At 42.0% G+C, this 25,493-nt stretch overlaps 1 protein-coding gene across 5 annotated transcripts in view; it reads right to left on the minus strand.

The window, feature by feature from the left end:
* Positions 1–25,493, minus strand: part of slc20a2 (solute carrier family 20 member 2) — a 107,757-nt gene that overhangs the window by 30,178 nt on the left and 52,086 nt on the right. The window contains exons 1-3 of one of the 5 annotated variants that reach the window (XM_041186120.1): positions 20,650–20,806; positions 14,275–14,851; positions 3,529–3,669 (exon numbers count right to left, since the gene is read on the minus strand). In XM_041186120.1, coding sequence (XP_041042054.1) covers positions 3,529–3,669; positions 14,275–14,563 — 430 coding nt within the window. In that variant the 5' untranslated portion in view covers positions 14,564–14,851; positions 20,650–20,806. Of the gene's footprint in view, positions 1–3,528; positions 3,670–14,274; positions 14,852–20,009; positions 20,072–20,649; positions 20,809–25,493 lie in introns of those variants that run through there. The other 4 variants (XM_041186116.1, XM_041186118.1, XM_041186119.1 and 1 more) reach the window with 4 other exon arrangements.

The following is a 25,493-nucleotide window of genomic DNA, read 5'->3' on the forward strand; positions in this document are numbered from 1 at the left end:
AGATAAAGGAATATGGGGACAGAGCAATCAAAAAAAGGATCTAGTTGGGTCAATCAGCCTGTTTTAGTCTGTCATTTCAGTGTAATTCAAGCCAGCATTTGGGAAACAAGCCACAAGCAAAAAAAAACTTTAAAAAATGTTGTTTGTTTCCTACTTGGTAAGGTAAACAAGAAACAAAACACGTGAACATGTAATCTTTGCCAAATGGGGGTCAGGGCACAGCAGGGGTTAAACGTCAGCAGGACAGGCTGTTCCAAAGGTGATTTCTCACTGGTATAAAAGGAAGATGTGCAACAGAGATATGAAGCCCTGTTTACATTGGGCTGCTTCCAAAGAGAAAACACCAAAAAACCTGCCTGATAAGTCAACTGAACCAAATCTGAATAGCTTGGAATGGGCTGGATAGGGGGCCTCTATTTTTGGGCATGGCTTTGGTTGGGCTCTTTGAATACAATCACAACTTCAGTGCATCTATATGTATAAACCTTGCAATATTCCCGCTCAATGGAACAGCACAAAGGAAATCAGCATCGGTTGCCAGATGTAGTTTAGTGCAAGAAATGAATAGGTGCTTGCACTCCCATCTCACTCCAGAGTCAGTCACCTGCAGATGCCACCTTTCAAATACTCTCCTGGTCACCCTCCCATCCTCTCCTCTGCAAATCTTATCCTATCCCACACAAAGTCTAACTCACCCATCACCATCGGTCTGACTGCACTGCAGTAGTTACCATCTCCCAATGACTCACTCACTTTAAAATCTCTCCATGGTCTTGCCCCTCCATAACCATCTCTAACCTCCTCCAATCAACGGCTCCCAACTCTGCATCACTCCAATACTGACCATGTGTACAGATTCCTCTTCAACCAACCTTCAGCAGATATGCCTTCAGCTGTCCAAGACCTACATTCTGAACTCCCTACCTAAAATACTTATCTCTCCCCTGTTCCTCAAGGCCTCCTTAGAACTGGAACAAGGGCAATCCTGAGAGTGTTCACGAAACATGCATCTTTTTTTAAAAAAAATTTAAATGCTCAGCAAACTGAAGTTAAAGACTTAATTCTCTGTGTGTCGCAAAATGGGTGACAGAAGTGTTAAGCGGACTTACAGGACACAAGTAATTTCTTCCATGCTGGAGAGATTTTAGTGGTTAAATTTAAAATTGACCTGATATGAACGTTGGAGTAAAAGGACGTTAGAATTGTTTTATTATTTGATAGAATATATACGATAGATATAACTGAGATAATATTGTGCCAAAGCAATATTTTCTTTGTGATGATTCAGTTACACTCTACTTTTCAAAGAGACACACCAATATGTGACAATTAAAAATGAACTTCAATGCAATTAAGATAATTCATTAGAAGGCAGTTGAAAACAAACAAACAATTTGATAGGGAAACAATGTGATAAGAGTGGAGCCAATAACCCTGAAAAATAGATGTGTCACAAAGGACTGTCAAGATACAAGACTAGCTGGTATCCTAAAGGATAACAACTGTTATCAGGATTGGCTAGAAGAGAAAGTGAATTCCTGACTGTTCCTATTTATTTCCCTCTAAGTGGAGTATCTGGTCATCCTTTGATAGCATTTCCACTCAGATAATTACAATGGGATAGGATTAAAGTTCAACTCATTCCATGCTTTTTGTATGGTGTCCTGAATGTCATGAATGTTAACTTTCATTGCAAATAAGGTCAACTTATGAGAGTTTGTTTTTTTCAAAAGGAAATCCGACACTGCTCTCTCTCAGGCTATCTCCTACTGTTATTAAGGTTGTTGAAGTATTGAATAAAGTTCTTGCCTGCCTATTTTAATGAATTTGAATCTTCTTCAGACTATTGTATACCAGTACTGAGAAATACACACTAATCTAAACTGGCTGGGTCTGAAAGAGTTGATTGACATGGGGTCTTTTCTTTAGAAAAGAGCCGGCCAACATGTGACCTGTCGGAGATAATTTGGCTCAATAAGGTAGACTTTTGAGAAAATGTTTCCACTTGTGGGGTTTTACAAAACTAGGGCCCATAAATAGAAGCTAGCCATTAATAATTCCAGAAATAATTCAGGAGAAACTTCTTTACTCAGTGGCAAGAATGTGAATTTCCTGCTATATGGAGTGATTTGGGCATATAGCATAATGTATTTTAGTTGGAGTTGTGAAGCAATGGCATCAGCATTGATTCTGGGTCACTTAAACCCTTGTGTGTCGCAAAATGGTGTGGTTGCTGCTTGGCTGCTCCCAGGTAGTATAGGAGTTTCCACACCTTGACTGCATGACGCCAATCTTCTCTACTGTTTCCCACCATGTTATGAGGCGTCCTTCAGCAAGAGACTCGAGGAGTGATGTATTGCGACATTGGGGTCTTCACTTTCCCTATTTTCTTTGAGGTGCCCCTTTCTTCCCAGGGTCCTGCAGGAGATGAAAGATTTTCCAAAGCTCCGGGGAACAAACACACAAACATGGTAGATATCCATCTTCGGGAAGTCATGAGGGTTATTTCGGAGACGTCCAGACCAGCATGGCTCGAGTGGCTTCGTGCACTAGCACATATGATGTCCGCATGGAAAACATCCTCCACAAAAGAGCACCAACTGACAGTTAATGAAGCACTCCCATTAACAACAGACCTCAAAAAGGAAAAACACCCACTCATCTGAAATCCATTAGTCCCTACTGGAACACACTCCACACCCGACAACAGCCCCACCTCTCGATGGAACACCACCTGGTTGACTGCAAACATCACCAACCACAACCTGGTAACTGACCCGGGTGGTAAGGTCCATGGTTTCAACCTTCCACAGAAAATGTGGGCAACCCTCAACAAACTGAGGATGGACCGGGGAAGATGCGGCCACTTTCTCCAAAAGTGGAACATGAGGATCACCTCAGATTGTGACTGTGGCCATCCAAGTCAGAGCATTGCCCATATACTGAACTTCTGCCCTGAGAGATCACAACCATTTACACTGCATCAGCTGAAGCCATTGAGTGGAGTGTTAACCCCAACATCAAACTATACCTGCTTCCCCGGCCATTCGAATAAAGAAATTTAAGTTGGAGTTAGATAATTCTGTGTATGAGGGAGAAAGGGATGGAAAGAGAAGTTGATAGGGTGAGATGAAGGTGTGATGAGGCTTGTATGGTGCGCTGACACCTGCATTGCCCTTCTGGGTCAAAACAGCCTGTTTGTGCGTTTGTGTTGTGAGTTTCTACGTAATATCCTCAATGTGTGCGAAACTTTTTAAAGTGTATCTGTTATTCTATAAACATCGGGTCTACTGGTGAGCAGAGAAACGGAGAGAGCATCATTATATTTGCACCAAACTACATCAGGAAAGAAAATACTGAACATCGGGTCTACTGGTGAGCAGAGAAACGGAGAGAGCATCATTACATTTGCACCAAACTACATCAGGAAAGAAAATACTGAAGTAAGGAAGCAAAAGTGGTCAGTAATTGTTAGTCCATGCTCATGTGCACAATATGCTCACACAAGCAACGGAAAAGATCAATTACCAATCTTGATGAGCTGAATCCATCGGACACTGTGAGCACCGACTGAAACGAGCGAGAAACCGATGGTGGCTCCAACTATGCAATGTGTGCCTGATATTGGAAGCTTCAGGAATGAAGCAATGAGTTGCCAGACAGCAGAACCTGAATAAAAACAAGAACACACACTCAAATTTGAGGAATTAACACATGCCATTAAATCACATTTCATTTCAACATACATTGCCTGGTTAATACTTGCTCCTCAACCAACATCACTAGACTAGATTATCTGGTCATTATCACTGTTTGTCTAACATGGCTGTGCATAAACTGGCAGCTCGCTTCCTACATTGCAATAGTGACTGCACTTCCAAAAAGTCCTTGACTGGATGTAAGTCCTTGACTGGATGTTAAGTGCTATGGGATGTCCTGATGTTGTGAAAGACGCTGCATAAATGCAATATATGAATGCAATTTCTTTATTTTGCCCAATATGAAGTGTGTTTACACTCCAGATACTAGTCTAAACCCAGGTGTTAGGAGTTGGGTTCCAAACACAGAAAAGTTGGTTTAGCTCCTTAGCTGCCTAGAACATGAGAACATGAACTGTCCTAGCGAGCAGAGACCACTGCACATGTCTGGATACATGTGGTTGTCTTCCAACAGATAGAAACTTAAGCAGAAACTGGACCATTAAAATCCCTCAGGTCACTTACTCTGCCCTGGAACTGTTGCATGCTGACATGTCAGATTTAAGTTTCAATTTTTAAAAAAATTGAGAATAAGCAAAAGACTGTCTCATGGACTTCAGTAGCTTTGCAAGCAGTGTCAGACCACCTGACTTTGTACAGAAATGGTGGGAAGTCAGCTAACAGCCTTTAAACAAAACCCGGGAATTAAAATACCTTGAGACTCTCCTTCCTGCCACCCCTGGAACTAGCGATTTCTGAGCTGATATGAAATGCCAGTTGAAATCAAGGGCCTAAAGCAGAGAGATGGACAGTGAGGACACTTGAACAGATTGTTGTCAAGTGGCCACAACAAAGGCAGCTTGTAAGTATAACCAAAACGTCACCTTGGCCAATTGTGACATAGGTTGGTTTTGTGTGTCCAAAAATCACTTCTGGGTCAGAAGAATGAAACACTATATCTGTGACCAGAAAAAAAATTAATAATATATAAGAAGCAGTTCTTTTAAAAAGTATGAATTGAAGTGAAAACTTGTCGTCTCTGTAGGGCATGTTTAGCTGATGCACGACTACCCTCAGCAGTGACTCCATTATTTGGAATGATAAGTAATGCCAGGGAGTCCCTCTCTGCTTCTGGGGAGGGAGAAAAATGTGTTCCTGGTATATGATAGAAGAACAGTGGCAGTTTCCCCAAGCCCACACACATTTAAAAGGACATCAGTAGGAACTTAATAGCAGGTAATCTATTTTTTGAAGATTTTAGAAGCTACAGGTTAGGAGCTACTATTACTCACGCAGTCAGCAGCACATACACAGATTTGATCCTGGATCTGACTGCAGTTAGTTAATCTTAGCCAGGGTGAAAGGTCATGATGAAAGTAAGAAGGAGGGAGAATGAACAAGATCCCACTCTTAAGTCTTAATCTATTGCTCCTGCTGAAAATGCACAGTGAAGGAGTGGTCACGCTTGGCTGTGATGCCCAAATGATTAAGTAGTTTGGCAGAGCATGCCATTAAGGGTCAGTGAAAAATATACCAAAAGCCAACACAGAAGTCTCATAAAATGACCAATCCTAATGGCAGTATCTCTGCAAAGACACCTACACAGGACTATCAGCATTCAAACGTACCAGAAAGCAATGTCAATTAACATCTCAAAATGGTGATACTGCTGTCTAAGATTGGACAATTCCTCTGCCAATAATTAAAAATCAAACTCATTCCTCTCATTAAGATAAAAGCAAAATACTGCAGATGCTGGAAATCTGAAACATTAACAAAAATAGCTGGAAAAACTCAGCAGGTCTGACAGCATCTGTGGAGAGGAAGACAGAGTTAACGTTGAGTCCTTATGACTCTTCATCAGAACTGAAGAGAAATAGAAATGAGGTGAAATATAAGCTGTTTAAAGAGGGGTGGACAGGTGGAGCTGGATAGAGGATCGGTGGTAAGTGGAGGCAAATGAGAGATTGCCAAAGATGTCATAGACAAAAGGTTAAAGGGATGTTGATGGTGGTGATATTAGCTAAAGGATGTGCTAATGGTGACATTAAGGGTAGGAAGCAGGATGAGCAAGTGACAGATGGCTCTCGTGGGGGTGGGGTGGGGGGAAGGGATTGAAATAGGCTAAAAGGTGGAGATAAAACAATGGATGGAAATAAATTCAAAAATAATAATAGAAATAGGTGGGAAAATAAAAATATATTTTAAAAATATAATAATTATTGGAAAAAGGGGGATTGGAAAGGGGGTGGGGATGGAGGAGAGAGTTCATGATCTGAAATTGTTGAACTCAACATTAAGTCCGGAAGACTGTAAAGTGCCTAATCGGAAGATGAGGTGCTGTTCCTCCAGTTTGCGTTGAGCTTCACTGGAACATTGCAGCAGGCCATGGACAGACATGTGGGCATGAGAGCAGGGTGGAGTGTTGAAATGGCAAGCGACAGGGAGGTCTGGGTCATGCTTGCGGACAGACCGAAGGTGTTCCGCAAAGCGGTCACCCAGTCTGCGTTTGTTCTCTCCAATGTAGAGGAAACCGCATTGGGAGCAACGAATGCAGTAGACTAAATTGAGGGAAGTGCAAGTGAAATGCTGCTTCACTTGAAAGGAGTGTTTGGGCCCTTGGATGGTGAGGAGGGGGGAGAAATAAAGGGGCAGGTGTTGCACCTTCTGCAATTGTATGGGAAGGTGCCGCGGCCCACAATCCTCCGATTAGGCACTTTACAACCTTCCAGACTTAACAGTGAGTTCAACAACTTCAGATCATGAACTCTCTCTTCCATCCCCACCCTCTTTCCGATCCCCCTATTTCTAATAATTATTATATTTCTAAAATATATTTTCCTATTCCCATCTATTTCTATTATTATTTTTGAATTTATTTCCATCCATTGTTTTATCTCCACCTTTTAGCCTATTTCAATCCCTTCCCCCCACCCCATCCCACTAGGGCCATCTGTCATTCTGCTTTCTACCCTTAATGTCACCATTAGCACATCCTTTAGTTAATATCACTACCGTCAACACCCCTTTGACCTTTTGTTTATGACATCTTTGGCAATCTCTCCTTTACCTCCACCTATCACTGGCCCCCTATCGAGTTCCACCTGTTCCACCCCCCCTTAAACAGCTTATATTTCACCTCATTTCTATTTCTCTTTAGTTATGATGAAGAGTCATACGTACTCGTAACGTTAACTTTGTCTTCCTCTCCACAGATGCTGTCAGGCCTGAGTTTTTCCAGCTATTTTTGTTTATGTTTCATTCCTCTCATTAATCTGTTCATCCACAGACTGAACCAGTGCCCTGTACACTGACAGCAAAACGCAAGAAATTCAGTTTAAAAAATTGCTTTTCAGTGCCAGAACATTGAATTATGCACCAGTAATTAAATAAATGAAAAAAATTAAAGGATGTGATGCTTCAATTAAGAGACAGGGCTTCTTGCTGTTTGAAGTGAAATTGTAAACGCGTGCACAGAGTGGATGACTTCAACAGAGACAAACTTCAGAGTCCCTCATGAAACAGCTGCCCCACAGCTAGTGACCAAGTGAAGAACATATAGCAGATTGTGAATGAGATAGTTAAAGAGTGAATCAATATAGCTTGGTCAAATATTGACCCATGTCAGTGTGACTGAATGAGATGTAATGCTCACTGATGCTGTCCACAAACACGAAACCATCTCCACATGCCAACTCCCTATAGGTGGCACAGGTATCATCAGCAATGAACCAGTTTAAGTATATGTTTTATATCCAAGTCAGGAGATGGAGTAACTTGTAAGTGTTTCTAACACATTACCCAAGGCACAAAACAAAAAAGAACCAAGGGAGAAACCTTTACTTCATGTGCTCAAGTTGAGTGATAGGGAATGTAACCCTTACTGTATTCATCCAATCAGCAACAATCTCTCTCTCTATCCTCTGTTGAAACAATGTGCCATTACTCTCAAACTCAAAGACTACTGCATGTGACATTTCTTTCCCCCACACCAGACACCATGGCCTCACTGAGGTATTCCATAAAAAGGGCAGCTGGTGCTGCAGTTCCTGCCCACCAGGGTCTGCATCGAGACAGTGAATCATTCAGTCCCTCGAACTCAATCCGCTTCATTTGCCTGCCTTTGCCTTATATCCCTCGATACCCTTGTCAAAAAAAAATGCCTTTGAGGGAGTGTTCTATATTTTCATCACCCTTAGTGACAGGAAGTGCTTCCTGGTTTATCTCCTGTATGGCTCAGGTCTAATTTTAAGGTTGTGCATCTTGTTCTAGATTCCTACACCAGAGAAAATATAGTTTCTCTCTCCTAGATCATCCTTCAATCTTCCACACTCAAGGCAATACAAATGCAGGCGTACTTAATCTATCAACATAATTTAATTCACAGCATCATTCTGAAACACCTAATCCATTTTACATAGAAACATTTCAGACAGAGACAATTTTTCACAAATGCTGGGTAAGGACACAATGCCCAAAGGTGAAAGACCAGAAAAATACATTGAGGAAGTGTCTGTACTAGAAGATTCAATGAATAATTTTGTTGCATTTGTGAAACCAATTTATATCATCAATTATAAAAAAAATGAAGCAAACACTAGAGAATGTTGTCATTCACATTGCTCTCATCTCAGATTCCATGTCTCTTCAGCAAAATCAGATTTAACTTTTAGACCTGGTTTCAGGAGGAAATATTAACTTTGCTATAGAAAGTTAATTAAGATGTTCCATCAACCCATGTCCATTACACAATTATCCCCAAATAAAAGTCTCCCGCGTATCTGGTTTACAGGGAGCTGAAGGGATGGTGCTTGGGACAAAAGGCAAGGGTTACTGGGGAAATTGGCACAGCCAACAAATCGTCAAGAGCAAGGATGATGCCGTCTGAAGCTTGGCACTTGATACTTGTTGACATTGCAGACATGTTCAGCTAATCCTCAAGGAGACACGAGCTGCATTTGTTTCATTTTAGGTTGTATGGCCATTCTTACAGTTAGTGAAGCACCTGGGGCAGTATCCAGCTAGCACTTTCAGTTGGACTTTAGATTGAGAAATTGTTGATGAGGTGAGAGAAAAATAAAAATATACAATAAAAAGTCTTGTTCACACACATGGCCATCACTGGCAAGGCCATATTTATGGCTAAGAAAATGGTGTCCTTCTCCTTGAACGGCTTCAGTCCTAATGGAGCAGGTGCTCCCATTACGGGGTTAGTTAAGAATTGTGGAGATTTGGACCTTGCAAGACACTTTGAGATACGTCCAAGTCAGGATGGAGCGTGACTCAGGAGGAGATGGCGTTTCCACGACATTGTTACTCTCATCTTCCTTAGTGGCGGGAACCTAGGGGAGGTAGATGATGTGAGGTAATCATGTTGAGTTGTTGCAATCCATCCTGTGGATCATACATACTCCAGTCATAATTCACTGGTAGTGGATATATAATGGCAGCCACACCAATCAAGCTCTTTCCTGGATGGTGTACAGCTTAAGAGTATTGTTGTAGCTGCACCCATCCAGGCAAATATTCCATCACACCTTTGACTTGAGCCTTGTAAACTGTGAAGAGACTCAAGGTGAGCCATGTGATGCTGCAAGCCCAGCATCTACAACGTTTCTCACTTGACCATTTTTCTTTACTGGAGACAGTGGGTTGACGAGCCTAGTTGTGCATGGATTGGCATTAATGGTGCAGAAAAATAAAAAGCATCAAATAAGCTTGAGGTTTGGACATCCCCAGAACAAGGTTTTGCAGAAAGGATTTACAAGGATGTCACCAGACTGAGAGGATGGAGCTATCCAGAAAGACTAAGCAGGCTTTGGGTTCTTTTCTCTGCAGAAAAGATTAGGAGGGGACCTGCCAGAAGTCTTTAAGATTATGAATGGATTCAACAGAGTGAAGAAACTGTTCCACTTGAGGTCTAACCCAGAACAAGAGGGCATTAATATAAATGGTATATAAACAGCTAACAGATCAAATAGTGAATTTGGGAGAAATTTCTTTACACAGAGATTGGTGAGAATGTGGAACTGACTGCCACATAGAGCCATTAAAGCAAATATCATTGATGAAAGGCGAAACTTGATGCATACAAGAGAAGAAAAGAAGTTTACAGGGACAAGGTGGATAAAATGGCAGAAAGCTTCTAAAGGACATGGAGCAGTTGGGACATGGCCAGTTTCTATGCTGCAGATTCAACGTAACTGATAAGAAAATTCGTATATTGCTGTAGTGTGCATGACACGTGGCATCAGACAGGGTAGATGGCACCCCAGTCCTTCATTAACTCTCCCACAAATGTATCAAGGATTATCCATTAAAAATTGGTACAGAGTGGGCTAAAAATTCTCTTGCCCATAAAAGGCAATGCACCACTTTCATGGTGTCCTTCACTCCACCCTCTATTTCCAGCATAGTGTTCTGTCAGGATATGGCTGCACACCAATGTGCCCCTTGTGTGTGCTGGAAGGGTCTGCTTCAGACCTGTCATGATATAGCCCATCCAGCTGGTGTGAACCCAAATCTCAAATTTAGGCAACAAATGTCCAAGCAGCACCTGCATTATTTACTCAACAGAAAAAAAGTGAAACTGCAAAATGGGCTGTGCAGAAGTGTAAGGGCTAGGAGTCCTGATTGCAGGCAAGTTACATTTTGGAACTCTTTCCTCTTGGAAAGTAGAAGCACACAAGTGTTTTGGTGAACACCAGGATTTGCCAGAGAGCACTGCTGCTTTCTCAAGGGGCATGACAGGGTTGTTGTGCGGAGGGTTAGGTGACCCACGCACATGAAGACTGCAACAGGTATAGTGCAGCCACAGCAGCACCACTGGGTCTGGCAGCATGATAGGAGATGGGGCAGAGGCAGCGAGAGGACAAGCTCTGCACAATGTCCTCTGTCAAACTGGATCCAAGCTTCTCCATCCTCCTTGCCAATTAAAGGAGGCTGTCTGGCTGGCCAGCCTATGCACCCAGTATCTCAGTCTGCATGTTCATTTAGCATTCTCCCTTATTCCACCCCATCGATGTCCTCATCTGAACCTTCTGCAGCAGTACTCATCTGCCACTTTACCCTTCGGCGAGCTGGCAAATGAACCATCCTTTACCCCTGGCTTGGCTGCAGACCCAGGTGGCTCACCACAAGCTGATCCCAACTCCACACCAGCTGTCAAGGTTTTTGCAGTGCCAGTATCTGAGTTGGTACTTGCAAGTATCAGATCAAGTGATAGCACTGATGATGAGGTCCTATCCTGTTGCTCTCTTTCCACTTCCTGGAGTTTCTGTAGGTGGCTGCTCTTAGGTGTCTGACAGTGGGAATGCAGAAGGAAAATATTGATATGAGAGAGGTGGGGTGGATGGGAAGCCTGTGGTTCAGATCACACCACCAGTAATGCGAAATGACAGGATGAGTGTGGACTTGGAGTTTAGAAAAGATGTAAGGCAGGAAGATGCTCTCAAAAGTGTCAGGCCCTGTTAAATCCAGCCCCAACCTGTGGAGAGCCATCACCTCCATAGGGATCAGAAGATGCAAGTGTCCTGGGTCCCTGGTAGTTATGCTCTGCTCACTATTATGTATCACTTGTCGGGTGTGCAGCATTATACTTGGGTGATGTACCTGCCATACTTGAACAATTGGAGATATATGGAGGCATTGAGAAGTGGCTGAGAGGCTGGCAACAACTGTACAATTAGGGTGTTGCAGCATTAGGCCAGAGTGCCAGGGATTGGGGATGGCGGTGTGACGCAGTGAGCAGCATGAGAGACTTGTGGTATGGTGGGCATGTGATGCCACATGAAGATGCATTCACTGATGCTGATCACCCATGCGAGGTCAATAGATGTCTTGTGGCACTGTTGCCAGTTCCTTGGACCCAGACTCTGAAAGTTGACCTTCCTCAGGCCACCCTTTGAAAGGATTTGGAGCAGTCTCCTGGTTCTCATGGTCTCCTGGATTCTCTCTCCTTCCACCTGCACCACTAATGCCTCCAGCACACACATCTGTCACCACGGACCCTTCCGTCTTTCTTGGTATTCAGGTTGTAATAACTTACATTGCAGCAATATTATTGTGCAGCTTCCCTTTAAGATACTACCTATCTTTAAGGAGAAAGCTGTCTGTACCAAGTGGTCTGCAAAAAAAAAAATGCTGCTGTGGGCAGGGGCTACAGGGAGCATTCAGGAGCTGACAGAAGAGCCAAGGTCACTTGGTCTAATGTTACAAATCATTCAGGTGAGATGGGTACATAAAATTTGCATGCTGTTCAACTTGATCTGAATGGGAATAGAAGGAAGCAAATCACAACCCTGCACCTAAAAAACAGGGTTATCCAATTTCTAACCCTAGGTCTTTAAAAGCTTTTTGGAAAAAAAATGCATTAAAAAAGGCTCTTTTAAAGCATAGGGGCATTAAAACATAATTTAGCTGAACAGCTACAACTACTGCCGAATGCAGAAATGGTTTGTACTGGCAAGACAAAAAAAAAACACATATGCCTGAAAAGTCAAGATAGTCTTAAAAGCTAGAAAATTGTAACATTATAGAAAAGGAATGATAAGCGCGTGAGGATAGAGAATAATGTAAAGGCAGAATGGCTAGAAAAGATTTAGAGCAGATTCTTCTTGGTGCCGTCGCTGAAGTTAAGTGTGCAACAATTAGAGAAATTTAAACAAAACTGTGCAAAAAGACTTTGAAAGAACTAATCACAAAAGTAAGTGAAGTTGGGTAGAGAATAAAAATCAGAAGGTAGCAATAAGCTACCCAAGCCCTAAGCTCTGTAATTCCCTCCCCAAATCGCCTTCTCCTCCTTTATGATATCTCTGAAAATCCATCTCTTTGACCAAGCTTTTCGTCAACTGTTCCAATATCTCTTTATGGTGCTCTGATGTCACATTTTGTTTGATGAAATCATCCCCGTGAAGTATCTTGAGATATTTCACCACACTTAAAAAGACACTTTACAAATACAAAGTTGTAGATGTTGTTGTTATACAAATAGATAATGAACGGAATTATATTAATATAGCATGGAGGCAAACAGGATTTGGGTAGTCACCATTTACATCTGGTTAGGGATAGCTCTGCAACAATATTGGATTTTAAAGTTTAAAACAGGTTATTTTAACCTTGTAGAAATAATTAGGAACAAAATAATTGCTACACAAAAAGAACATCCTGATAGTTGTGTGGTACAATGATGGGAATTGTTAACTAATCATAACAATTAGTCCCAGACATAAAGGTGATGCAAGTCTCAGTGGTGGAGTGTTTTGAGAACCAAAGGTCAAAGTCACCTGTTCCTTCCAAATATGCTACACCTACCAAAATGTCAGGTCTCAAATTACTCATACTGTATCCCAGGGTGTTATTTTATGTATAATTGAGTATTACTGCACAGCTCCCTTTCAAAACAATGTTTTGTTCTTTGGATGCCCATCTCTAATTGCTGCAAGGTCATGGATTACCTTCTTACAATTATTTTTACAATAGACAGGCCACTTCAGAGGGCATTAAGGGTTAACCACAGTTTGGGAATGAAGCCAGATGCAGAGCAGACCAGGTAGGGGTAGCAGATTCTTCGGTGAGCCAGTTAAGTATTAGCCAGATTGTTTGAAATCAACTTCACAATTTGCCATGGTGGGATTTGAATTCAAATCTCTGGTTTACTCACCCAGCACCATGAGCATCACACTATCATGTCAATGCACTGGAAGTGTAGCTAAGAACAAGGCTAGACAGATTTTCACCAAATGGTTTCAACTTGAGAAAGAATTATGGGTAGATACAAAGCAAATCTTATAAAATGCTGAAAGACATGGGTCATGCAGTTGTAACCTGCCTGACTAATCTTACAAGTGCAAAACCTTACATTAAAAATTGCTGTTCCTGTAGGCATAAACAATGTGAATTAGACTTGCAGCAAACATAGTTAATGCAATGGCCATCAACTCCTTTAAAGATAGATTAACACAGTTAAATGAGTGCACGATGATTAAGAAAATTGCAGGTACTTTGCCTGTGATTTTCCTACATTATCCAAGTGCAGGTGAGGGACCTGTTTCCCCATGTCCTGCTATGTCATATGAACAAAGGCTGAATAGGGTTCAACAATGGAGAGTGGACACAAGCCAATGTCATTGGGGAGTTTGCACTTATTTGGTTCACGGATCTAGGAAGCATTTTCAGTGTTTTATCTTCTGTGACAGTTTTACCTGCAGCTCTTTGTTTCTTCACAACGGGAAAAGTGTGGAGTCGAGTTGGTAACATTGCCATTGTTAATTATCCATCAGAGAGCAGGTTGTAGGAACTGAATTGTCTTGTTCTTACCCCATTCATTTGAACAGACAAGAGCAGAAAGGAAATTATGCAGTTCACATTTGAGCAGACAGCAGTGATCTCTAAAATGAGAGAACTGCAGTGTCTATTTGGATTACTCTACATTCCTGGAATTATCAAAATTCATCTAACAGGAGGGCGTTCTCTCTCTCTTTGCTCACTTATATTTTCAAAAAAAATTCTTTATGAGCTCCAACAAACAAAAAATCCAACTAGCATCTACAATCTCAAAAAGTAGGCTACTTACCAACCATTGCACTGACTTCGCCAGCCATAAGCACGCTTTCACTCCCGTTGTACAGGTTAACATCAATGATCCCCTTCCGGATAGTTTCCCCAACCTTTGCTCCTAGCAGTACAGATCCGGTTGTTTCAAAAATGGAAGCCAGGATGCAGGCCTGGCGTAGTGTCACGACACCCGAGCCTACGGCAGTACCAAAAGAATTGGCCACATCATTCGCACCCACAGAGAAAGCAAGGATAAAGGCTATTATAAAGCCCACTATTACCATCCACATGTAATCCTCCAGCATCATTTTGTTTTTTGGGGTTTTTTCAAGTATGTGCACAGAAAAAGGAACTGGAAGAATCACTGACAGACTCTCTCACGCACACGCACACACACACTCTAACAAGCACACCTGGCCAAGCTTCTGTAAACTAGTTTTTTTCTGAGAAAGTGCTTTGTAGTATTCGGAGATGTTTCACTGCTAACTAATGCTTCTCTGGGTAGTGTTAACACAGTTTCTTAAGCTTGAGGGTATCAGAAGATGAATGCATTCCATAGTTAAGTGTCCAGCTTGGCAGGCAGAGACAGTCACCTCCTGTAAAAACATTAACAAAAGAAAGAATCAGCAAAACATTTTATACTATCAGAGGTTAAAAAGACAAGCAAATTCACGTCTTTTGCATTAAAACAGTGAGCTACATGATGAGCACTTTCCCACAATAAAAGACAGCCACATGCAGTGGCTACACAGGTAAACAGTCTGATCTGTACTATCATTCTCTCATTCCCTCCTCCATTGTTTAGTTTTGGGACATCCCAACAGGAGTAGGTCATTCAGTTCCTGAAGACTGTTTCAAAACGTTAAAAGCTGCAGCAATCCCTACCAAATAACCCAACTGGACATCGCAATTTTGGCAAGAGAACTGGTAGTCATGATGTGGTGCAATTAGCAAAATTATAAGCTTTGAATATTGTTTAATCTCAATTCATATAGAAAGAAAAATGAACAGAAAAGAAAAAGGACGATCTTGCACTTCCCATATGCTTTTCACAATGTCTCAAAGCATTTCACAGCCCTTTTTCAAGTACAGTCATTGCTGTAATGTAGGGAAATGCAGCAGCCATTTTCACAAAGCAAAATCCCACAAACTGCAAGGCAAAAACCCAATTCCAGTAAAACTAAAAAGTAAATCACGATGGAAAAAAAAAAGCGGGTCTAGGGAGTTTCAGATTTAAATTAAATTATGGTAAAGCTGTGACCTCTGCCCAATTATTAGATTGTGAGAAAGAAAGCAATGGGGCTGATCCAGGATTTCTGCAAACTGCAGGTGGAATCTAGCCAATGGACGCCACTTGAATTGAAGCTACATTCACACAAACAGAAAGCAAACAACATTCCAGAAAACCATTTGCAGATTTCAGCAAGAATTCAGGCTTTAATAAACAAATGAGCCACAAAAGGGCAACAATATCAGCAATACACTCTTCATTCATTTGCTTAAAAATTATCTAATAATTCTAAACATTTTATCACTAGATTCTCACTTGCAGCTAATATTTATATTGAAACAATGGATCACTTTTATGGTAGTTTTATCATCAGGAATAAAAAAAACACACACACATCAAGATAAGCCCCAAATAAATACACAAGCTTTTTAATATTCTACTGAAGAGCAGAAGACAAAACTAAACTGCACTTTGGTCTAGCTTAGAACACAGTCATTGAGAATGAGGAGAACTGTAGTCATTTAATCTTGCTGCTTTTCACACGGCGGCCTTTGGCAGAGGTTCCAAATTCAGGACCATGAACAACCATATTTCAACATTGGTGCCCAAGTCAGAAAAGTGGCTTCAGACATCTCCAGGAGGAGGAGATTGCCAAACCTCGGTTTTAATCCATCTTTTTTGCGTTTGAATATAAATTTGTTCTGGATATTAAAATTTATACATTTTACACAACACAGAACTATCACTGTTACTCCTACTCATACTTCATTTCACACATATTATTGGATTTGACATGACAATAAAAATAAAAAGGGTACTGGATGTGCAACAGGATAGAGCACTTGAAGGGATTGTAAGGCATGCTTCCTCCACGCTGGTACTTCTCAATGTGCACCAGTTACTACAAGGAATTGTTCCAGAACCCGCAAAGGAGCACTTACCATGGAAACAGGTTACTCCATTTGGTTGACACTATAGGTCAGAGCTGTGCTATTGCTTGTTGAATGACAAAGCAGAAGTCAACAGACTTTGCCCATAAACAGCTAGCAAAGAGTAAGGAAAAGCAAAGAGGAAGAACTTGTAGATATACTTTTTGCTTTGCCAACAATTCTGAAGAAAATGATCAGGTTTAAGCACCAGCATAATAGTAAGGAAGGGTCAGCGTCAGCAAACAGTAGAAATTCCTATCCAGTTGGCACTTCTGAAACAAAACTGGGACCTGTCTGTGCACTGCAACACAGGTCTAAACATGGCACACAACAACACAGGTCTATCTTACACGCTCCATAAACTTGAGCCCATATGCTAACTCACATCAAGTCCCGATCTGCCAACCTCCCCATGTTTGCTGACCTACATTTGGCTGCCAGTGCGGCAACGCCTCAATTTTAAAATTCTCATTTGGGATTTCAAGTCTTTCCATGGTCTAACCCCTCCCTATCTCTGTAACCTCCTCCAGCCCTACAAGCTTTCCCCTCCCTATCTCTGTAACCTCCTCCAGCCCTATAAGCTTTCCCCTCCCTATCTCTGTAACCTCCTCCAGCCCTATAAGCTTTCCCCTCCCTATCTCTGTAACCTCCTCCAGCCCTACAAGCTTTCCCCTCCCTATCTCTGTAACCTCCTCCAGCCCTACAAGCTTTCCCCTCCCTATCTCTGTAACCTCCTCCAGCCCTATAAACTTTCCCCTCCCTATCTTTGTAACCTCCTCCAGCCCTATAAGCTTTCCCCTCCCTATCTCTGTAACCTCCTCCAGCCCTACAAGCTTTCAAGGTCTCAGTGCTCTTCTAATTCTTGCCTCTTGAGCATTCCCGATTTTAAGTGTTCCATCATGCTTTTAACTGCCTTGACACAAAGTTCTCCAACTCCTTCCCTAAGCTCTCTACTTTCTCATCCTTTAAAATACTACTCCTTGAAACTTACTTATTTGACCAATCTTTCCTAAAGTCTCTCCATGTGACTCGCTGTCCAACTTTGTCTTCATAACCAGTGCTCCACTGGAGCAATTTATGTTTTACTGACATTAACTATAGGCTGCTGTTGTTTGTTGTTTATGAAACACAGTTGTGGACAATATAGCGCACAACTATAGAGCTGACAGCCATTTCATTGACACCTTTCACATGAGTCCAGTTAACAAAAGACATCAATAAAAACCAAAAATGAAGCAGCAAAAGCTTAAAATGTGATCAGCAGTCTATAAGAAGGAACAAAATAATCCAGCAGACCTGTCAACAAATGAACTAGGGATTGCAAATGATTTCACTGAAATAGGACTCAACAATTGGCTCTAGAAGTCGTACAGTAGAAAACCAACATAAACTGCTAGTAGGTCTTAAATGCACCGTACAACTGGACCACTCTCAAAATACACTAATTTCAGGAAGAGGGATTTGCAATTGTTTTTAAAATTGGGAAGAGCCCTAAGTCACAAATTATTTACCGCTCTCAAATGATCATTCACAATTGTCCGAGCACTTCAAATGAGGACGATGCATCAAACCTAAGTGTGAGAGGGAGCGTGAGAGAGAGCACGAGACGTGCACGCACACACACACACAAACAAACAAATTGAGCCAAGGAGGCATAAAAAAAGAGCTAGAAATAGAAGCACTTGTCATAAAGAAAACAAAAAGACAAACTCACTGTGCACAGAGATGTTGAGATCATTTGACAACACCTTCTTGAAATGAATTACAAATGTGGATAGATTTGGTAGTGTAATTCCCTGTTTGTATAAGCAATCTAGCTCTATTCAAGAGTTTGGGGAGTGGGGGGTGGGGGGGGTGGGGGGGGGTGGGGGGGTTAAAGAGAGTGAGGAAGGTGGTCCCTGGATTACCCTGCACAAGTTGGTCACAGCTCTGAAAGAAAGAGTGTTTTCATCTCATTACACAGGAGCTATTTGACACGTGCTGACAAAATCCAGTTGACAAAAAGAACGAGAACAAATGTTCATTTATAATGGCACCTTTCATGAATTCAGGCATCCCCAAGCGCTTTACATCTAATTGAATAGTTTAAAATGTAGTCACTAATGTAACATAGGGAAATGCGGCAGCCCAATTGCACACTGGAGCCCAGAAACACCCATTAGATAATGATCAGATGATCTATTTTTTAGTGATTGCCTGAAATGGATAACTGTTGGTGAGGAAACTTGTGAGAATGCTGCTGCTCTCCTATAGTATATAGTGCCACGGGATCGCTTTCATCCACCCGAAGGAAGACTGAGCACCAATTTAATAGCTCATCTGAAAGATGCATCGCTGACAGTGCAGCACTCCCATGCTGACACTTCAATGCAGTAATGAGGATGTGTTCAAGTCTCTGGAAGGGGAGGCCCCTTGACTGGCATCCAATCCACTATCTTAAATATTCACTCCCTCCACCATGGCGTTGTGGCAGTATGACAGGATGCATGCACTGCAGCAATTCACCAATTCCTTCTGCAGCACCTCCCAAACCCACAGACAACAAAGGCAGCAGGCAAATGGCACGTCATCCCAAATTGGAAATATATCGCCATTCCTGCATGGTCACTGAATCAAAATCCTGGAACCCCTTAATACCAAAGTAAGTGTGCCTACACCACATGAACTGCAGTATTTAAGGCAGCAGCTCACCAGCACCTTCTCAAGGGCAATTAGTGGCGGCCTTGCCGGTGACACCAACATCCCATGAAATGCATAAACGCCCCCACAACCTCCTGGTTCAAAGGCATGAGCATTACTATTGAGCCACAGTTAAAAACAAACATTCAATACAATGATGGTTTGCACACACTTGCTGATGTTAAAAACTTTTCAAATATTCCCATATCCTTCAACAATAATACAACGCAAATAAAAATTATAACCAAAAAGATTTTTTTAAAGTGGGGATAAAAGCAAAGGCAGGATGAATCAGAGGCTTGCTCCAGATTCCAAAAAAAGCATCAAAAAATTACAGACACAAAATAACACTTGCAGATTCCAGGTACTTCTTGTCCTTTTTTAAGGGATAGCACAGGCTTGATACTAATAAACAGAAGGGTGTTAATTCCACAGTGCCCAAGCCATTGAAATTCCATTATTGTCACACTTTCATCATTTACTTAGTGCCCTATGCCAGGGGTGGATTAACACGTGGGTGCTACAAGACAAATGCCCAGGAGCTCTGGCTCAAACAACACAGCAACTACATATAACTGCTGGGCTAGTAACATAGGAAACTATTTCTTTGTGTGTTTTACTACAGGTTTGAGGGCTAATGGATTGACAGAGTTATGTAAGAGGGCCCAGAATGCCTAATGCGCCCAGAAGCCAAGAATTCATAAAACATATTAAATTAACACAATACACTTGATCTGCACCAAAAGGTGAATGCCAGTTATTTTCTGATTTATCCAAAATCTAGTTTTAGAGGTAAACAAAGTGGAGAATGGTGAAAGACTTCTGATGAATTTGCGACTTCCTCCCATACTCCTTTACATTTGATCAATTTAAATAGTTATATCCAAGAGTGTGGGTTCAAAAGTAATAACTCACCTGCACTGAACTCCACAAAACCAGCCTACAAATTGTGAACCATCATATTTCGCGCCTGCAGCATTAACTCCCAAAGTAAATGGAGGGACAAGGAGCAGTGCTCAGACAAGTCACTGGGTCCACTGTACATACCCAGGTCTTCTCCACTTTCTCTTGGGATGTCCCTCCATTTGGTGTTAACACGAGTCAGTACAGTCCTGAACTGGGGCCAGGTTGAGCTGTGAATCTCCACACCATGCATGGTGTTTCTTTCCGCCTTGAAACGTGCTGCTGTTCTATACTTCTGTTTTGAATCCCCAAAGCAGTAAATCGGCGTGTTTTTTTTAAGTGTCATACAATCCCCGCAAACACCGCCCCCCCACCAACCCCCATACGAATTTAAAATATTACAATAACCATACTTCTGTACGCGGTTAGCACTGAATTTCCAAATAAACCGAGCTACAATCGATTGAAAAATATCGGTGGGTTCCCAGGGAAGTAAACACATCTAAAAAAAACATGAGGGAGAAAACTTTCTGATCGCACTTCAAACAAAAAAGCTTTGCTGAGCCTTTATAGCTTTAGAAAGTTTTGCCCTGGAGGAAGTAAACGCACCTCCAGGGAAGATACCGAGAATAATCTGGTGGAGCTACCTTACCTTCTCACTCGAGTGACTGATGCAGTGTGCGGGGTCCAGCTCAGCAAGTTTCAGCAGCCCAGAGTTTCAGCGCACTAACCCTTAGCCTCCCACACAGATTTTGGATCCTCAGCACGGCTGCTGGTAAAAGACTAAGACTCTGCACTTTTATAATCTGAGCGCTGGGAGTGTCACCTGGTGCCACGGCACATGACAGTAAAACGGGAAGCAGCGAGAGAGAGAGATCCGTGGGAGGTCCTTGGCATTTCCCCAACAGGCATGGGTTACATATGCAGATGCCACTCGCCCAGCCTGGGCACTAGTCCAGGCTACGGATTATACACAGGAGCAAGTGAGTCATCTCTTGTTCGATACCCAGAGCATGATTTTTGCAACTTTAAATCCGGTTCCATGTGAAACCAGTATGGGAAGATTTCACCCCACCCCCTTACCCAAATTAAATTGGATCCCTGGGAGTAATCCATCACTGCCATTGTGAAACTTGCAGGCAAAAAGGTACTATGGGCATTCCACTGATCTACCCCATTTCGGATTCAGATTCCTTTTCTACACGCAAAACACAAAAATAAGTTTTAGAGGGGACACACAGGGAGCAAATAAAAACAGGGGTCATACAGACTCCAAATGTTAGCTCTGTTTCTCTCTCCACAGATGCTGTCAGGCCTGCTGAGTTCTTCCAGCATTTTCTGTTTTTAATTTCAGATTTCCAGCATCCGCAGTATTTTGCTTTTACACAGGGAACAAAGTGGGTGGGGGGGGGGGGGAGAGAGAGGGTGAGAGATAGACGTCAAGAGGACAGACAGAACAGGGCAATAGCGAGAAAGAAAGGACAGAGGAGCAAAAGAGAAAGTGGAGAGAGGAAACTGGTGTGTTCATATCAGGAGTGAGTGACATTACATTTTAGGCTAATCTACTCCTGTAAGTGGCTCAGACCCCATAACTTCCCTCCCGGCCCCTCATGAAGGTGACCAGGGACAAAATGGTGACAGAGAAGCTTTTGGGAACATTAATTTTGATATCTTCAGCAGTTTAAAAAACCCCCCCAAGGAATCTGCCTGAAAGGTTGTGCAATGACCTGCAACAGCTGTTACACATTCACTACTTGAAAAATCTTATACAATTATTTACCCTGAAGGCTTCTCACTTCACATTAGGTTTTCACCTGCACTGCGGGAATTTGCCCCGAAGCCAGGTCTGAACAACTCCAGTCTGGTGTCCTTGGGGCATCAGCAATAAGAGTTCACAGGAGAAATGAGCACACTGTTCTGAATTAGTAGCATCTTTCCTTACTTGTTTTTTTAGCAAATTACATGGTTCAAATCCCTACATAAACCAATAGGCAAGCATAATGTTTATTTTTTCTTTACTAAATTTGAAGTAATATATACATTTTAACTATACAACTAGCTATTTAACACATGTAGTCATATAAAAGAGGTTCAATAACCAGAGGACACAGATTTAAAGTAATCGGCAAAAACGAGGCAAGATGTTGAGAATATTTTTTAAGAAAAACAGCATGTTACGATGATCTGGAATGCACTGCCTGAAAGGGTGGGGGAATCAGGTTGAGTTGTAACTTTCAATAGGGAATTGGATATATAGTTGAAACTGAAGAACAACTGTAAAGCTATGGGTAAGGGCAGGAGGAGTGGAGATAACTCTTAAAGCTCCTTCAAACAGCAAGCACCAGCACGACAGGCTGAAGACTTCCTTCTGTGCTAGAATTCTATGATGCTCTCCAAGAGGACAGGGGTTGCCTACTTTAGAGTAAGATAGTTTGGGAAATGTTTAAACTCTCTCAGAATTGAAACACTTCCTACCATGAGCTAAATAAATCTTAGATGGAGACAGAAGAGGAGCAAGAGGAAGAAAGGAACAAAAGAAAGTGGAGAGGAGAAAGAGAAAAAAAAGTTACATATGCATTTAGAAAACCAAGGAGGGGTGTTTTAGCGAGATGATTCATGCCATTGGAGGTGCTAATTTACTGACAAGAGCAAAGAGTATGGTACTTAGATTAGCTATTTTCTAATAGCCTCTTGTTCGTTTAACATTACCTGATCTCTACTTGATATTTAATATTCATACTAATAATAATATAAGCAGAGCTGTCCCTCGGGTGGGGTGAATCGACATCACGGTGTCAGGTGTAAAGCGTGGGTCGGGCTCAGCACCATCCGTCACCCTCGGAGATGGCAGCGCTGACCTCGGCAGAGTGGACTTTATTCCGAGACCCATTCAGTGTAGAGGGGCAAGATGAACTATTCCAAACTAGTTAACGCCTTTAAAGGCAGCATATGGTGCATAACGTCCGACCTGCACGGTAAATCACTTGCTGTGTTTATTTTCGATCCTGGGCAATTTATTTTATTTTTCTTCCAGTACGCGTTTGTGACTAACATTTGCTTAGCCTTGGAAGATGGACATTGTTTTTTTATATAAAAGTTGAATTATTTTCTTGCCACGTGTTTATCATTTTATTTTTAAAACGTTGAACACGGTGAATGTCCTCACTTCGACATTTAGGCTGGAATTTTCTAGCCGCACCCCCGTCCCCCGTGGTGAGGCCGGCAAGCCATGGAAATCTCCGTTCACATTGGCGGGACTAGAAGATCCGCTGGCATGAGGGGCTGGAAAATTCCGGCCTTAAAGTTTTCTCCAATTGGGGTGTTTATTGTGTGTCGGTAAAAAATGTTATAATGGAATACCAGAGAGATCATAGATTTCTCCTCATCAAAAGGAGAGCCAACAATTATGTTCAGCCCTGGAAGCAAATTGTAGCTTCACGTATTGCACAGTTATCACAGTCAATATCGCAGTACGTGCTTGTAACCGAGTGTTCAGTAGCTGGATGCTGCTGGTGCTCCTTCTCACACACACAGGCCCATGGACCCAGCCATCACAGGAAACTTGTATAAAGTTGTTACGGCGGCCCACACTATGTGATTTGCTCTGGGCCCCGCACCTAGGGACAGCCCCGAACATAAGTCTAAGTTTGAAGGCTGACTTAATTGAAGTGTACAAGATTATGAGGGACCTAGATAGAATAGACTGGAAAGATCCATTTCCCCTACCAGAGGAGTCAATTACCAGGGGGGCAAGGATTTAAAGGTGACTGGTAGAAGGATTAGGAGGAGACAAGAGGGAAAAACTTCTTCACCCAAAAGGTAGTGGGTATTTGGAATTCGCTGCCTGGTTTGGTGTTGGAGGCAGAAACCCTCAACTCATTTAAAAACCTGGATCAGCACCAGAAGTGCTGTGACCTGTTAGGCTACAGACCAGATGCTGGAAGGTGGGAATCGAATGGGTGGCTTTTTTTTTGTTTCAGATGGGCCGAATGACCTCTTTCTGTGGTGTAATTTTTCTATGGTTCTATAATTGGACTACCAACTTTGCCACAAAAAGTCTGACCAGTAAAAAGGCAGAAGGACCACATTTCTGCATGTGATTCAAAAGAGAGTAAAAAAAAATTCCTCTATTCCACTGAAATAGAACACCTGTAATTTCTCCTCTGTATGCCTAATAAATTAGGACACTGAACAGCTAAGATAATAAGCCAAAACTGAGTCACAGGACCAGGCCCCAAAAACATACAGAACACACAGGCAGACTTATAGTTTCCTCATTTAATTTGATCATTTTAGTGAAGTAGATGTACAAGCTACAATCTCAGAAAAGTTGCTTGCTGGATTTGACACTGTGCATAGAGTGTTGCACTGATCCAGAAATCATGGTGTCAACTTGGTTCAGTTGTTAGCACTCCAACTGGTACCCAAGTACTTTGGGTCATTCTGCCTATGTGAAAGGGGCTATATAAACACATCGTTGGGTGCTAACTATAGTTCAGTGGTAGCAGTCTCACCTCTGAATCAGGAGGTTACTAGTTCAAGTCCCACTAAAGGGCCTAAAGGACAAAAAGATGACAGTCAATGCAATGATGATATAGTGCTGGAGGTGCCATTTTTCAGATATGTTAAAACAGAAGCCCCATTGGTTCTCTCAGGTGAATGCAAAAGTTCCCATGGCACTATTTTATGGAGATAGCGTGGAAAGGTATATCTGAATTAAACGTCAGCACGATCTTATTAAATGGCGGACTGAGTTAGAAGATTGCATTTTAAGTCCAAATGCTACATTGGTAGAAGTCTCATATTTTGAATGAAATATTAATTTTCAGCTGCTGTCTGTTCACATGGGGTTAAAAAAAATCTCAGGGTAATCAATGGCAAGTAGGGGAGTTCTCCCAGTATCTTGGGAAACATTCCCCCCTGAACCAAATCTACTAGATCAGGAATTTTTCTCTTTGCTGTGAGCCTTTGCTGTGAGAATATTGGTTGCTGCATCGGTGAATGCACTTCAAAAGTACTTCACTGGCTACAGAGTTCTTAAAATTATATAGCACCTTTTATCATATCATAAGAATGAGGGGAGGAACAAGTTTCTTCTTACTTCTTAATGATCATTCCTGAAAGTCTCAGGCAGAATTACTCCAAATGAAATACCAGATAGCATGTACTCATCAGGGTAAATTAATTAAAAACAGAGCCTGAACCAGTAGCTTAAAAAAAGTTAATCAGAATAAGGTCCAAATTATACTGCATAACACCATGCAACCAAAAAAAAACTGACCAACCACCCAGATATTGATGCTTCATGTGAACCAGCTTGTCAGCTGAAATCTACACAACGTCACTGCCCCTTTCTAAACAAGAGGGGTCCTGAGACAGGTGAAGCGGCGCGCAGAGGGGTCCTGAGACAGGTGAAGCAGCGCGCAGAGGGGTCCTGAGACAGGTGAAGCAGCGCGCAGAGGGGTCCTGAGACAGGTGAAGCAGCGCGCAGAGGGG

The sequence above is a fragment of the Carcharodon carcharias genome, chromosome 4 (assembly GCF_017639515.1).
Source record: "Carcharodon carcharias isolate sCarCar2 chromosome 4, sCarCar2.pri, whole genome shotgun sequence".
Lineage (NCBI taxonomy): Eukaryota > Metazoa > Chordata > Chondrichthyes > Lamniformes > Lamnidae > Carcharodon > Carcharodon carcharias.